The sequence below is a fragment of the Microcaecilia unicolor genome, chromosome 4 (assembly GCF_901765095.1).
Source record: "Microcaecilia unicolor chromosome 4, aMicUni1.1, whole genome shotgun sequence".
In the NCBI taxonomy this organism is placed as follows: Eukaryota; Metazoa; Chordata; class Amphibia; order Gymnophiona; family Siphonopidae; genus Microcaecilia; species Microcaecilia unicolor.
Genome location: NC_044034.1, coordinates 263344178 through 263361383, shown reverse-complemented (window position 1 = coordinate 263361383; position 17206 = coordinate 263344178). Strand labels below are relative to the sequence as shown.

General features: G+C 43.0%; 1 protein-coding gene across 1 annotated transcript in view; it reads right to left on the bottom strand.

The window, feature by feature from the left end:
* SH3RF3 (SH3 domain containing ring finger 3) overlaps window positions 1-17206 on the bottom strand; it is a 793875-nt gene that overhangs the window by 95129 nt on the left and 681540 nt on the right. Inside the window, exon 6 of the mRNA XM_030201480.1 lies at window positions 10111-10281. Coding sequence (XP_030057340.1) covers window positions 10111-10281 — 171 coding nt within the window. The remainder of the gene's footprint in view (window positions 1-10110; window positions 10282-17206) is intronic.

Below are 17206 nucleotides of genomic sequence, written 5' to 3'. Positions count from 1 at the left end.
CTTCTTGGGAAAAAAGGTTTTATTCTCTTGAGTTTCCACATCGAGTAGAACATTTTTTTCGTTGTATTCTTCACGTGGATATCGAGTGTGAGGTATCGATCAATAGTAGGGTATACACAAAAAGTAGCACATATGAGTTTATCTTGTTGTGCAGACTGGATGGACCGTTCAGGTCTTTTTCTGCCGTCATCTACTATGTTACTATGTTAATAGGAAGGGATTTGAGACCCAGATGCATCCCTGTTCTGCTGTAGGGGGTAAAGCCCCTGCCACAATTTAACCTGTGCATCACAAAACTTAATCTGATGAAGTCTGTGGTGCAGACTTGTGAGGTCACTCGGATTCTGTGTGCTAAAGGCTGTTGCTCTGCCTTGCAACAGATATAGGTAATGTCTGTGATCTTGATGGAGTGGTACATCCATTGATTTATTCAAGAATTAGCCTGGTAGAATGCAGGTGGAGAAGGACCATAGAATCATAACAAAAGGTCCCAGACAGTTACCAGTCACAGAACTATTGTGACTTGAAGGACATGACAAGACTCCGAACAACGAACTATTGTGACTTGAAGGACATGACAAGACTCTGAACAACCACCTATATTTTGTTTTACAAAACAGAGCAAGAAAAAAGTGGGTGTGCAACAGAAGAGTCTTGGAAATAAATGAAATAATGAGTGGAGTGGAACGGGTAGACATGAATCATTTGTTTACTCTTTCCAAAAATACTAGGATTAGGGGGCATGCGATGAAGCTACAAAGTAGTAAATTTTAATACGAAACGGAGAAAAAATTTCTTCATTCAATGTGTAATTAAACTCTGGAATTCGTTGCCAGAGAATGTGGTAAAGGCGGTTAGCTTGGCGGGGTTTATAAAAGGTCTGGACAGCTTCCTAAAGGAAAAGTTCATAGACCATTATTAGAATGGCTTGTGGAAAATCCACTGCTATTTCTGGTATAAGCAGCATAAAATGTACTGAACTTTTTCGGGATCTTGCCAGGTATTTGTGACCTGGATTGGCCACTGTTGGAAACAGGATGCTGGGTTTGATGGACCTTTGGTCTGTCCCAGTGTGGCAATACTTATGTACTTACATGTACTTATGTAAAACTTCTGAATCCACAAAAATCTACAAGATTGGTTCTGTATCCTCACAAATCTCTCCTGACAACAAGTTCACTGAGGACTGGCTACATGCATTTTTGTCTTCTTGTTTTCATTCCAGTTTAGGCCTTGCAGAGTCTCCCCTTATCCTCCAGAACCTTTTACATTTTACTCTTGATGCTCTGTTCAGCTGCACCCTTACAAATGTTCTTTTGTACAGCGCCTCTGGGGTTACTCTCACCATAATGAGAAATTGGCTACATATGGCTTTGTAGTTCTAATTGTACTAAGAAGTACTACAGGTCCATCAATGCAATATAGAAAGAAATGACTCAGACTTGGAATTCTTCTGGAAACAGTAGTCAGTGATTTACCCAGTCGCTACATGGTCAGCTCAGGGTAAATGCAGGGTTGTTGCTGAGCTGCTCTCACTGTTCTCTACTGACCCTCTTTATGGTGCTTGCAGCTGGTTTGCACGCTGCTATGCTTTTAAAGGGGCAGGTTGGATGGGATAGTGATACTCAAGTATTAGCAGGGTCCTAGCATCAAAGAGAAGACTGGTGGAGAAGAGCCTGCATCCTTGGAGGGGCACTCACTATCCCCATTTTTACAAGCAGATGCCCCAGCCTCTCTATGACATGATGGGTGTTAACGGTAGGTGAAGAAATGGTAACGATACCTTTTAAAGCAGCAAAACAGTAACAATTCAACCAGGATTACATGTCATCTCAATTCCACACGATTTTACTTTACTTCTCGAGTTAAAAAAAAACCCAACAACATAAAAGTAGTTTAATTTCAGGGCATTTTTGTTATTATTATTAATGTAACACCTAAAAAAAATAAACAATCAGGCTGAATATTTGACTGAAGCTCTGTTATACTGATATTCATCATTGGCTGCATAGCAAACAGGGCCAGCCCAACCATTATACATGACTAGGTAGTTGCCTTGGGCTTCCTGGGGGTGGCAAACAGCAGCAACAGTCACATCAAAATAGTATAATCCTGACAGGGATACAAATTCAGAGAACCATGAGCACACGTTTTAACCTGCTTTTTTTTTTTTTTTTAAATAGGATGTTTGTGTGATGATCATGATAGTTGAGTTAGTCTTGGTGGGGGAAGGAAGGGGGTTATGCAGGCTAGTGGCTTGAAAATTAATTGGGAGGGGAGGTGTAAGGCTGAAGGTTCACCTAGGGCGCCCACTGCCCTTGCATTGGCTTGGATAGTAAACCTCTTTAGAGTCAGTTCAAAGTGTTTGCTTGGCTGGCATTTGACTTTGCATCTCTGCTTCAGTCACTAGAAAAGGCTGAACTGGCTAATCAAATGCTGAGATGAGTAGCTGCAAATCGACAGTGCAAAGAGCTTGAAATTACCTTTGGATATGGTTCCAAGAATCTAGCTCTCTTCTGCTCTGCTGTAATTTGTTTTATTCTTAATAAAAATGATGTACTGTTTTTTTACCCCTACCTACTCCAAGGGCATTGGCTTGGACATCAGCTAAAAGAGAAATCTTTTCTGAGGATGAACCCTGGCGTGATGCACATGTGTCGGCAAGTGTTGCCTCTGGTGTGGAAATCAACCATCCCTTGCTCTTCTGAGAATCTGAGGCATTGACTGCTGTTGAGGGTCTTGCAGCCTTCATGCTTTGACAAACAAGAAATGAAATCCCAAGGATTCCATGAGAGAGCATGAGGAGCTACTGCTGGCTCAGGTCCAACCCCAATGCATGCTCATCGGTGGACAGGAGCCCTGTTATGATTCATAGCAAATAGTCGCTGGCTAACACAGGCTATTTTAAAGGAGATATCACCCTTTATAAAGCATTCACACCTGTTCCTAGATCTAATCATAAGATATATAAAATCTGTACAAAATAAAAGGGTAAGCCAAAAATACCATGTTTGCTTTCTTTCTAACTCAGCAATCATCATCCTTTATGTACAACGATATGAGTAATAGAAAATGGTGATCTCCTCTGATTCAGATTCTGACACAATTCGATGATAGTGTCCCATGAAAAAAAAAATGCAGCTGTTATAGGTATTTAAAATGCAAAGTTCTTCTTTTATTCATGAACCAGACGGGCACACCACCAGCCAGAAGAAAATGACGCCTTAATTACTTCCAGAAAGATGGTTGTGGTCGGCTAATTAGCAGGCCATAAACGAGATTTCCTCAGGGCCTGTTTGCACACTTTCTACAAATCTTCTGAACACTTTTCTAGGAACGTTTTCTAACATAAGCCAAATTCTAGATAACTCTCCTTGTATCTGTTAACGATAACTTTCTAGGGATGACTGAACCAGGAGCCAGACCTTGGGGGTGATCGTGTCTGATAAACTCAAGTGGTAAAATAATGATGGGGCTGTGGCTGTGGGGCACATTATGGAGAGGTATAACTAGCAGAAAAAAGACAGTGTAATGCCTTTGAAAGGCCATCAGTGAGTCCTCACCTGGAATACGGAGAACAGTTTTCAAAAAAGTGACTAAGCACATAACAGCCTGCCAAATTTTTCATAGCTAAATTAAAGATGGCTTTGAGCTGGATAAAGTTTTGGCTGGAAATTACGCTGAACCAATGGTTCTCAGCCTGGTCCTTGAGATACCCATCTTATCCTGCAACTGCACATGTCCCCTCAGCTACCAATCAAAATATTTCTTTGCATTGTACAAACAGCATAAGCATCATATCTATGTTTTTTGAATGCTCTAATGGGTGCTTATGAGGTATTTCATTGGTATTGTGCTGACATCATGAATATGTATTATATCTATGTTAAATGAATGTTCTTCTATTCTTCTTATTATGGTATCATTTATAAACTGTTGACATTTATCATATTTGTTCTATAACTGTTTACAGCACTATTAAATGTTTATATTTCTGATACTGTAACACATTAGTCCTATTACTGTGTTTCAATTTTTCATTTCCAAGTTATAAGTACATAAGTATTGCCATACTAGGACAGACCGAAGGTCCTTCAAGCCCAGCATCCTGTTTCCAAAAGTGGCCAATCCAGGTTACAAGTACCTGACAGGATCACAAAACAGTACAATACATTTTATGCTGTTTATCCTAGAAATAAGCAGTGTATTTTCCCCAAGTCCATTTTAATAATGGCTTATGGATTTTTCTTTTAGGAAGCTATCCAAACCTTTTTAAAACCCCGCTAAGCTAACTGCTTTTACCACATTCGCTGGCAAAGAACTCCAGAGATTAATTACACATTGAGTAAAGAAATATTTTATCTGATTTGTTTTAAATTTACTACTTTGTTTATGTCATTGATAGTATTTATGCTTATATTCAGTCATTTTACTATTGCTATGCTGTTAATAAAACAAATTCTTATATTAAGTTGTGCCTGCTGTGCACCACCTTGAGTGGATCTATCTTAGATTGTAAGCTCTTTGAGCAGGGACTGTCTTCTATGTATGGTGTACAGCGCTGCGTATGCCTTGTGGCACTATAGAAATGATAAGTAGATAGATAGATAGATCTCTTTGGGCCCTTACCTCACATTAAAAGCACTATTACAGGATGCGCTCACGTAAATGTAAAATATTTCTTAGTGTGGGGGTGTATTTGGGGACAGTGAGTAGGCATGCCCTGCACTAATCGGTAGCATAGGCAAATTGCCACGTGCTGTCGATTAGCACAGGGTTAGCGTATGAGTTCTTAGTGCCTACAAGGTAAGGACTCGCACAGTAATGGCCATGCACTAATTGGGGAATTAGCAAGTGGCCATTAATGGAAAAAAAGAAACTGTGGCCATTTTACAGCCACGCTAAAAGTGGTCTCAGCATGCGGGAAACCCATATGCTACAAATAGTGCAGGCCCCTTTACAAAGTTGGTTAATAAATCACAATAAATAATTATAACTATATTTGCATACAGTGGAGTAAGTGCATGTTAATCTCTCATGCATATACTTTGTGGCTATCCTAAAATCCAGCTGGGTGTGTCCTAAGGCAGTGATTCCCAAGTCTGTCCTGGGAGAAACCCAGCCAGTCAGGTTTTCAGGATATCCGCAAAGAATATTCATAAGATGGATTTGCATACACTGCTTCCTTGGTATGCAAATCTCTCTCATGAATATTTATTGAGGATATCCTGAAAACCTGACTGGCTGGGGTTTCCCCAGGATAGGCTTGGGAATCCCTGTTCTATACCTAAACGGCTGGAGCTTAGTTGCCTAGAAGTAGGGTGTTAGGCAGCTAGCTTAGATACTGAAAGGCTCAAGTCCTTGCCTCCTCCTGCCAGAAGAGATTTACTGCATGATCAAACCCTCTACCTATCCCTCTTCCCACTCACCAACCCCATCCACCCATTCCCATAGGTGGAGGAGTAGCCTAGTGGTTAGTGCAGTGGACCTTGATCCTGGGGAACTGAGTTCAATTCCCACTGCAGCTCCTTGTGACTCTGGGCAAGTCACTTACTACTACTACTACTTAGCATTTCTATAGCGCTGCCAGGGCTACGCAGCGCTGTACAAGTTTAAACATGGGGAAGGACAGTCCCTGCTCAAGAGAGCTTACAATCTAAAGGTAACAAACTATGTAGTAAGTGTAGGTATCATGAATGGAGAAGGTGGTTAGGCGCCAAAAGCAAGGGAGAAGAGATGGGCTTAACTCTCCATTGCCGCAGCTCCTTGTGACTCTGGACAAGTCACTTAACCCTCCATTGCCCCTGGTACAAAATAAGTACCTGAATATATGTAAACTGCTTTGAATGTAGTTGCAAAAACCTCAGAAAGGTGGTACATGAAGTCCCATTTCCCATACCTTCTAAATCACTGGTTTTCAACTCAGTCCTTGAAGCACACCCAACCAGTTAGGTTCTCAGGATATGAGTATGGGCCAAAGAAGCAACAAGGCAGACGATCCACAAACTCCAATGTGGAAATAAATGGAGCAGATCAGCAGTTGATACAAACAAATCTTTACTATAGAATTTCAACCTAATACAATGCTCTACACAGGCCGTGTTTTGCCCAAAAGGGGGCTGCGTCAGGGGCAATCTGATCTTCACCACCAAAACACTTTGCAGTGTATATAAATCTTCAACACAAAAAAATGTAATGCTCAAAATGGTCAAGGCATCAAAGTGGAAAAAACCAGCACAATTGCTGCACAGCAAACACAAACACTCTCCAGGGCACTGGTTTATAATCAGGTACAATTCTCTGTCCCTAATAGGCTCACAATCTTTAAGAACTGTCTTAAGAATTTCTATGTGGCCCGGAAAATTCATCTTCTCAGCATGGGTTTTGGTGAGTTCTCAGAAGACCAAATCTTTTTTCCTACATAATCATCAGTTTAGGGCGTAGCCAGACCTCGCCTGGAGGGGGGGCCAGAGCCCGAGGTGGGGGGGCACTGTTTAGCCGCCCCCCTCCAAGCTGCCGCTGCCGCCACATTGGATCCCCCTGCCGGCCTGCCGACGACCCTCTTGAACCCCCCTCCCGCCACCAACCCTCCCCTGCTGTTGCCGCCCGCCCCGCCGCAGCATCAGATACCTTGTTTGCTGGCGGGGGTCCCCGAATCCCGCCAGCCGAAGAGAGTCTTCTTCAGCGCCGGGGTAGCGCCTTCGTTCAACAAAGTTCCTGGTGCGATCAGCTGTTTCGACGCCTTACGTCCTGCACGGGGCTACATGCACGGTGCAGGATGTAAGGCGTCAAAACAGCTGATCGCACCAGGAACTTCGTTGAACGAAGGCGCTACGCCAGCGCTGAAGAAGACTCTCTTCGGCTGGCGGGGTTCGGGGACCCCCGTCAGCAAACAAGGTATCTGATGCGGCGGCGGGGCGGGTGGCGACAGCGGGGGAGAGTTGGTGGCGGGAGGGGGGTTCAAGGGGATCGTCGGCAGGGGGCCAGGCCCAAATCTACGGGGGCCCAGGCCCCCTCAGGCCCCACGTAGCTACGCCACTGATTTAGACTAAGTTATAATCTGTTTTTGTGCATTTGGATCTATTTGATTGAGAATAACTTTATATTTTAAATGGAATTCCTTTGTTTCTATTGTTATTTGTACACCACTTCGACCAGTATATCAGAAAAGATTTTTAATAATAATTCTAATAAATGACCTGCCCAGGGTTACAACGAGCTGCAGTGGGAATTCAACCTGGTATCCCTAGCTATCAGCCTACTGTACTAACTAGGGCTACCATATTTGTGGAGACAAAAACGAGGCCACAATAAATAAAATGCTGCCCCAGCCGCACAGTCACCTTCATCCCCCAAATACGCACCGCAAGCATTAACTACTCCTGAGCTCGCCCTCCCAATCTCTGAATCCCTGAAAATCCTAGGAGTGATAGTCGATCAAAACTTAACGCTAGAGCAACATACGACTTCTACCGTCAGAAGCATGTTCTTCACTCTTTGGAAACTTAAATGCATAAAACCATATTTTCCTAGAGACGTCTTTCGCACTTTAGTACAATCACTGGTCATTAGCCGTCTTTAATTACTGCAATGGCATCTACTCAAGGTGCAGAGATGTGCTCCTGAAAAAACTACAGACAGCTCAGAATGCGGCTGCCAAGCTAATTTATGGTGCATCTAGATTTGAAAGTACAAGACCTCTGCGAGAGAAACTGCACTGGCTTCCTGTCAAGGACCGTATCACTTTTAAAATTTGCGCTCTGGTGCATAAAATCATCTATGGTGAAGCCCCAGCATACATGGACACCCTAATCAACTTGCCACCAAGGAACTCCCACAGATCCGCACGATCGTACTTAAACCTCCATTACCCAGTATATAATGAACTTAAATACAAAAGCACCTACGCATCAACTTTCTCCTACACTAGCGCTCATCTCTGGAATGATCTGCCTAAACTGGTGAAACTTACTACTGATCACCCTACTTTCAAAAAGCGCCTCAAGTCCTTTCTATTTGTCAAAGCATATGCACTACTCCCGCCAGGCATCTCTGCCTTCTGATCTGTCTTTAACTCGGTGTCATATTAATCACCGCTGCTCTTTCTCTTTTTCTTTACCTCGTTTTTGCCTTTTTCCCATTATACTTCTAGGACATTAATTGTTTAACCCCTGACTTGCTGTGTGTTTATGTAGACTGTTGTAAGCCACATTGGGCCTGCCCATGGGTGGGAAATTGTGGGATATAAATGCTGTAAATAAATACAATAAATAAATAAATAAATATGGGCCTCTTAGCCACAGTAGGTGTACCGTGCAGGGGCGTACCCAGACTTCGGCGGGAGGGGGGTCCAGAGCCCGAGGTGATGGGGCACATTTTAGCCCCCCCTCCCAGTGCCGCCGACCCCCCCCGCCATTGCCAACCCGCCTGCCGCTGTTGTACGTGCAGGACGTCAGACTCAGAAACAGAACAAAGGAAGAAGAGGACCCCCGCTAGCAAAGGTAGGCGACAGCGGGTTGGCGGCGGGAGGGGGTTCGAGAGGGTCGTCGGCAGGGGGTCCAGGGCCAAAATGTACGCCTCACGTAGCTATGCCCCTGGTACCGCAGCAATGGCATGTAGCAAATCAGCCCTATCATCAAGCTACTGCAGGAGCCCAGTAGTAGTTCTGGCATGTGCCAAGCACCATTTCTGGCACTTGGAAATTTGGGGTTTTTTTTTAAGCACTGGGGGCTTACTTACCCAGTGGTAATCGGGCAGCGCCGTTTGCTGCTCAGTTACGGCCAGGTTAGTGCGGGAGCCCTTACCGTCTTCTAAATAGGAGGCAGTAAGGGCTCCTTCAGGAAATGGCCGCATGGTAAGTGTTTAACTTACCGCATGGCCATTATCTTTTTTAAAAGAAAAAAAGCCTTTTACTCACTGCGATAAAAGAGGGCCTCGGTATGCAGCAAATCCACGTGCTGACGCCACCGCAGGGCCCCTTTTACTGCCAACTGGTAAAAGGACCCCTAAATATTGTTAAATAGTAATGTGTAAGTATGATGACTAAATAAGTATGCAAAATTTCTCATTGAAATTCAAAGCGGTTGTTGAGAAAATGGCAAAAAAGTCCTAGGGAGATACATTTTTTTGCTTCATTCTAAATAAATATGCATGTGTGCAAAAATTAGGGTTTCCAGCTCCATTTTTTCCTGACAAGGTAGATCCGGTCCAGGTTTTACCCCATTGCATACATGGACTTGTAGTTCTGATTTCCAAACTGGATTCCCTACGAAAGGTAAGACTACAAGTCCCTGCATGCAATGGGGTAAAACCTGGACTGCATCAACCCTGATGGGCAAATCTGGAACCAGTTGGCAACCCTATGTAAAATGTGACAGTAGCAAAGATTGTCACCTTGACAATCTGCATTGGTGTGCGTGAGTTTCAAATATGGGGTAATTCAACCATTTTAGGGTGTGTTTGTGCTACTATGTGTCCAGAATATTAATGTGCAAGTTTCTGTGAAATAGTAACTGAAAATTAGATGTAAGTACAATGGTCTTCCACTGGAAATTCTTCACCTGGGACTGAGGATTCTGTTATATAGCAATAGCACCACATCTGCCAAGATACTGAATTCTAGGAGGAAGACTTTTGGTCGGTCCTGATTTTGAACTTGCATCCTAAAGCAGTGTTGGATTTGTAGTTCCCGATTTTACCCCACTGAAATCAGTACTGCAGGTCCCATAATGCATCATACTGGGTTGTGATGTCAAGAACAGTTCAAAATCCCTCCTGAAAGCCTTGTAAGCCCTGTAGCATGCAGAAATAATACCACTGAACGAGGAAGGCTTCTTATGATAGGTCTAGTGGCCAAACAGCTGGCAGTATTTATTGATAGCTTTTAAGCTTGGCCAGAAGGTGGGAGAGTATGTGGGAGGACATGGAAAATATTGTTGGTTAATGATTTAATGAGCTGTCTTGGAAGGGTGAAAAAAAAAACATGCACATGGAAGAATCACAACACTACTGAGTTATTCTCAAAATAAATCTGCCAGTTTCTAAAGAAAAGCAGCAGGATTTTGCTCTCTGAGTTACAACGCTTTGGTAATCATGGGACCATACCCTCACCTGGAAACCGGGGTTACATAGTTGCCAGGAAACACGCCAGACATCCCGGTTCGGAGAGACGTCCCTTTGAACCACCCATCCTGGCATTTTTCAATGACTCGGTACATCTCTCCTTTGCGGAGTTCCAGCTCGTCATTCTTCTGTGGCTTGTACCCATAGAGTGCTAAATATCTGTGGAAAGATCATGCCAGTCAAACCACGAAGTCAAGCTTAAGTCCTCCCAAAACGTATTTATTTTACAAAACCAACTGCACACACCATGCAGAAATAAGTTTCTTTGACAAATTGAAAAGAACAGTCCCAGGCTGAGAAGCCACAAGGCTATGCTGAAGTGAGTTCTGACATTTTTCCTTCTCTCGGTGTAATGTTTACAAGTAAAGGTTAGAAATCTACAAGACCATTTGCTGAGTTTCTTAAAAGTCATGAAAACGGTAAATCAGATTTAAGTGTGTTAATAGTTCTTTTCACCTTTACCTTATCTCTGTAAAAGCTATGCAAATCACATCATTTTGAGAGGTTTGTGCACATAACCAGTTCCATCTTTGATCTCTTTCAATAGATCCTGAATCAATCTTATCCTGAAAGAATATTACTAAATCCCATTTTTAAATGAAGGTCTCCTGTAAGGTGTTACTGGGAGCAGGTAGCTTTAATATATTATTTACAAGCTGAAATTGTTGTTTAGGATGGTTCTTTGCTTCGTCAGGTTCAAGGAATAACATTTTCATCTTTGTCATACCTGCCATCTCTCCCCCCCTTTAATTCCTTCTCCCCCCACCCCCCACCCCATGGTCATGAACTGTCCTAATATTTAAAGAGGATATCTAATCATGTCTCCCCATGTAATGGACTCTATACTAACTGACATAGAGGGGCATTTTCGATATGATGTCTAAGTCCGACTTTGGACGTTTTGTAAAAAACATCCAAAATCCAATAGGAAAGAAGGTCATTTTCAAAAAAGAAAAACGTCTATCTTTTGTTTTCGAAAATACTGTTCTGAACAACATTTAGTGATGTGGACGTTTTGTGTTTTGGTCCATTTTCGAAAACAAAAACGTGTAAGTGCAAAATGCACAAAATCAAGCCATTGGGATATAGGAGGAGCCAGCATTTTAGTAGACTGGTCCCCCTGACATCCCAGGACAGCAATAGCGCACCCTAGGGGGCACTGCAGTGGACTTCATAAACTGCTCCCAGGTACACATCTCACCGGCGCTCCCTTACCTCATGTGCTGAGCCTCCCAAAGCCCACTGTACACCACTACCATAGCCCTTACAGGTGAAGGGGAGACCTATATGTGGGTACAGTGGGTTTCTGGTGAGTTTTGGAGGGCTCACAGTTTCTACCACAAGTGTAACTGGTAGGGGGAGGTAGGAGCCTGGGTCCACCTGTCTGTAGTGCACTGTACCCACCACTATACTACTATAGGGACCTGCATGCTGTTCTAATGGACCTGAATATAGCATCTGAGGCTGGCATAGAGGTTGGTAAGTAATGTTTTTCATAATATTTTTGGGGGGTGCGAGGGGGTTAGTGACCACTGGGGGAATAAGGGAAGGTCATTCCTGATTCCCTCCAATGGTCATATGGTTATTTAGGGCACCTTTTTGTGCCTTATTCGTAATAAAAACAGGTCTAGCTCAAAATGTCTAAGTTTTAGTCCTGGACGTTTTGGTTTTCTTTCATCATGGCTGAAAAACGTCTTAGGAACGCCCAAGTTCTGCCCTGAAGACACCCCTGGAACTCACCCCTTGAGATTTGGATGCACTTCTGGCGGACTTCAGAGAAAAACATCTAAATATAGGTTTCGAAAATACTTATTTGGACGTTTTTGTACAGACGTATGCCACTTTTTGGATGTTTTTCTCTTTTGAAAATAAGCCCGCTAATAAGTAAGAGTTGCTGTACTGGCTTAGAACAAAGGTTCATGAAGTCCAGTTTCCTGTTTCCAACAGTGGCCAATCTAGGTCATAAGTACCTAGAAGAACCCCCAAAAAAGCACAGTATCTATATCTTAATAAAGATTTATGGACTTTAGCTGCAAAAATGTATCCAAATCGGTTTTAAACCCAGATACATTAACCGCTTTTACCACATGCTCTGGAAACAACTTACAGAACTTAATTATGTGTTGAGTGAAAAAATATATATACAACTATATAGAGTGTTCCCTAGTCTTTGTACTTTTTAAAAGAATAATCAATTTGCGTTTACCCGTTCCACTCCACTCAGTATAGATCTCTGTTATATATCCCCCTCGGCTGTCTCTTCTTCAAGCTGAAGAGCCCTAACTTCTTTGGCCTTTCCTCATATGAGAGTCACTCCATTCCCTTAATCAGTTGGCGGAATCCTGATATCACAGACATTGTAAATAGCAGGGTTTTGAAGTGAAAGTTGTCTTTTTCCTTCCTCTTGACTTTTTCAGCCTCCCAGAAGCCAGCTGATATTACAGAAGCCAGGAGCCTTGGGCCTGGTGGACGGTGACTCCAAAGTACTAACTCATTCCTTTTTCTGTTTATCTCAAGAGGGATTAGAAACATAGAAACATGACGGCAGATAAGGGCCAAATGGCCCATCCAGTCTGCCAATCCTCAGTAACCACTAACCCCTCCTTTCCCTATGGAATTCGACGTGACTGTCCCACGCTTTTTAAAATTCTGACACAACCTTTGTCTCCACTACCTCTACAGGGAGGCCATTCCATGCGTCCACCACCTTTTCTATGAAAGCGTATTTTCTTAGATTCCTCCTAAGCAAACTAACGGAAACGCTTCTAAAGCAGAGGACTGTTGACATGAATGGATTGCAGGACCCGAGGCAGCATGGCTTCACTAGAGGCAGGTCATGTCAGACAAATCTGATTGATTTCTTTGACTGGGTAACCAAACAGTTGGACGTGGGAGGAGTGCTAGATGCGATGTACTTGGATTTTAGCAAAGTCTTTGACACGGTTCCATACAAGCGACTGATAAATAAATTGAGTGCTCTCGGTATGGGACCTAAAGTGACTGACTGGGTCAAAAACTGGTTAAATGGGAGGAGACAGAGGGCAATAGTAAATAGAGCTTGCTCTGAGGAAAGGGACATTATCAGTGGTATGCTGCAGGGGTCGGTCCTCGGGCCGGCTCTCTTTAATATCTTTGTGAGCGATATTGTGGAAGGGCTATCTGGTAAGGTTTGTCTCTTTGCGGATGATACTAGTAATAGGGTGGACACCCACGGAGGGTGTGGTTGACATAAGGAAGGATCTAGCGAAGCTAGAAGAATGGTTTGATAATTGGGTCATTCCATGTCATGTGGTCTGGTGGTCCCTGCGCGAAGGCTGCAGTATGGGGTCAAACAGATGACTATATCTCAGCAAGTATTGCATCGGCGAACGTAAAACTTTACCAATGTTCATTGGGGACAAGTATGAATGTTCACAGAAAATTTCATCGAAATCCGTGATGGTCACGCAGGGACCACCAGACCACTTGACATGGAATGACTCAATTGGCAACTAAGATTTAATGCTAAAAAATGCAGGGTCATGCACTTGGGTTACAAGAATCCAAGTGAATGGTACAATACAGGGGGCATAGGGAAGAAGAATGAGACTTGGGAGTGACTGATGACCTTAAAGTGACCAAACAGGTAGAAAGGGCGACGGTCAAAGCCAGAAGGATGCTTGGGTGCATATGGAGAGGGATGACCAGTAGGAAAAAAAGAGATGATAGTGCCCTTATATAAGTCTCTGGTGAGGCCCCATTTAGAGTACTGAATGCAATTCTGAAGTCCGCACCTACAGAAAGATTTAAACAGGGTGGCACTAGGTCACAGGTGGTAGAGGTCTTAGGGTCCCACAGACATCTATCTCCTCGTTTGACAGGTCTGGGCTTTTGACAGCCTGGACCTGTCAAGCTCGTGCAGGAGGATTGCGCTTGAGCACATACTCAGGCACAATCCTCCCACACTTTCCCCCTATGATCAGCGCTAATAGCTTGCCTATATTTGCATGCTATTAGCTCTGATCATAGGGGCAGTATATCCCCACGCTGTTTGGAACAGCACGGGGCTTGTGATCATCTGCTCCTCAGTGTCTTAAAAGTTAGTCAGAAAAGCATTAAGTTAGTCCAATAAAAAGATATCATCTACAACTTGCCTGACTTATTTTTACATACGCCAGACTGTGTGTGTAAACCAAACCCTTTTGGAAGAAAAAGAAATCTGTTGCTGCAACCCTCTCTCTATATTTTGTATAGTGTGTCTCTGGAATTTTAATCTCAGAATTTCTTTAGGCTTCAATTTGATGTTTTCCCTTTTCATTTATTCTTCATAAAGTAAAAAGAACTGAAACCCTAAGGCTTTTATTTCAAAACTTCACATCCAGTGTCAGCTCCTGCACAGGAGATTAAGCAAATAGGATTTATCATGGCCTTTCCCGAGGGACCGGGGGGAGCAATTTTCAAAAAGCTGAAATGTAGACTATGCAGTCAGTATATATTCAAAATCAGCTACAAAGATCTGAATTAAAAGTATCCACAGACTTTGCCGTTGTTATTTGTGTGAAAATAGTGTATGCAGCTTTAGCAGCATGCACTGTTTCCTTAACCTGCCCCCAGGAACACATTCCCTCAATCTGACTAAAAATATTAACACTGCAGAAATCTGTCCATATTTTTAACTTAGTGGAGGAGTACAAATTTCACCTAAACCAATTTATCCAGGTAAATGGTTTTTGAAAATAGTTTCCTGGGGAGTCAATAATCATAGGATTAATTTTATACTAGGGAGGCCTCATGTTACAATTGGTAGATCACTTGATACTGTTCCCACAATCTGAGTCCAAATCCCATGCTAGTAAGGAGTTTCTGTCAGGTAGCCAAGCCTCTGGCCAACTCAGCCATCCATCCATTTTCAGTCAGTAAGTGAATACTGGAAGCGGTGCAAAGAAAAGCTACAAAAGTGGTATGGGATTTGCGTTGCAAACCATACAAGGAGAGACTTGCCAACCTGAACATGTATACCTTAGAGAAAAGGAGAAATAGGGGTGACATGATACATGGAAAGGGTGGTGGATACATGGAATGCCCTTGGGTGGTGGATACGTGGAATGCCCTCCCGCAGGAGGTGGTGGAGATGAAAACAGTAATGGAATTCAAACATGCGTGGGATAAACACAAAAGAATCCTGTTTAGAAAGAATGGTTCCATGGAATCTTGGTGGAGATTGGGTGGCAACACCAGTAATTGGGAAGCAAAACCAGTGCTGGGGCAGACTGGGCAGACTTCTACAATCTATGTCCAGATCGTGACTGAATAGATAGGGATGGGCTAGAGTGTAAATTTTAAGGGGCATCGACGTTAGCTTCAGAATTTTTAGTACAAGAACAGTGCTGGGCAGACTTCCACGGTCTGTGCCCTGATAATGGCAAAGACAAATCAAACTTGAGTACATATATAGAGTATCGCATACCATGTAAAATGAGTTTTAGCTTGTTGAGCAGACTGGATGGACCGTACAGGGCTTTATCTGCCGTCATTTACTATGTACTATGTTACCCAGCCTTATCCAGGGGTAAAGATGACAGGGTAAGGCAATGGCAAAACACTCCGCTAATAGTCTGCCAAGAAGCCATCACCCAAGTGGTGGTCATTCACAACTTAGTACCTGCATACAGGGGACTACCATTACCTTTATAATAGGACCTTTATGGAAGCAGTATAAAAAAATAACTGTTTTATAAAGGCAAGATAGGCCCCTATCCCCTGGATTCTAAATAGCATGCCTAGAATTCAGCGCCAAAATCCAAGCACGTTCTATAACAACCAATCAGCATTGTTAATAGCACTTAACAGCAATAATGTGCACTAATTGGCAATAATTAGAATTTAGGTGCACAACTCCCAAAGCGTATTCTGTGACACACTGTGCCTAAATTTTAAAGAGTGGAGGAAATAGAGCGGTGTGGTTATAGGCGGGGAAATGGGTGTTTCGTGGGCATTCCAAAATGTATGCACTTTGTTATAGAATATGACCAGTCTGAATAAATCTATACACAGGGATTTACTCCACATTTTGATTGGTGTAAATGGACACGCATAGTTTTAGGCACTAAGATATCGACTAAGTATACTCCATATACCGTGCCTAAATCTAGGCGCCACTTACAGAAGGCGCTTAGGAAGAAAAGTTTTCCACACGCATTTTTTTAAGCGCCATATATAGAATCTGGCCCTATGTGTGTTTATAAAATGCTCTCTCAAATCCAGCCCCAGTAACGAGCTAATGATGACATACACCTGCTTTGAAAATATGTGTGTGTGTGTGTGTGTACTGTACATGTGTATTTTATAAAATACTAGTAAAAAAGGCCCGTTTCCAAAACAAATGAAACGGGCGCTAGCATGTGGTTGTTTTTTTTTTTGTTTTCTTTTTCTGTTTGATATTAAGGGATATATTTTTTTTTAAAAAGGAAAAGAGTTTTTTTTTAAAGTTGTAAAGTCTGTATGAGTGTTTGTGGTTTTGAGGGGGGGTTGTGGGGGTCTATGGGTGTATGCTATTTTTTTTGGGGGGGAGGGGTGTTTGTGGGGTAGGGTAGCGTTGTTCTGTATGAGTGTTTGTGGTTTTGAGGGGGGTTGTGGGTGTCTGTGGGTGTCTGTGGGTGTGTGTGCCATTTTGTGGGGGGGTGTTTGTAGGGGGGTGTTTGTGGGGTAGGGTTGTTCTGTATGAGTGTTTGTGTTTTTTGGGGGGGGGAATTATGGGAGTCTGTGGGTGTTTGTAAGAGAGAGATGTAGGTTTTTACTGTTTCAGTTTTTGTATTAAGGGGGTTGGGGGAGGGAGTGTGTGTGTATGAGTGTGAAAGCAAGATGTTGTCTGTCCATGGCAGTGTGTGGCATTTTGGGTGGTGGGCAGTTTGGTGGTGGGCAGTTTGGTGTGTTAGTGAGTGATGTTGATTGTCCATATTAGATGTGGGGTTTTTTTGTGGCTGGTAGGGGGTGATTCTCTGCATGTGAGTGTGATACAGTAATCTTAATTCAGCAGGGCACTCTGATGTGGTATTTGTAGGCACTTGTATTTTTGTTGAAACCAGAGGGATCCGTTGCAGGCAGG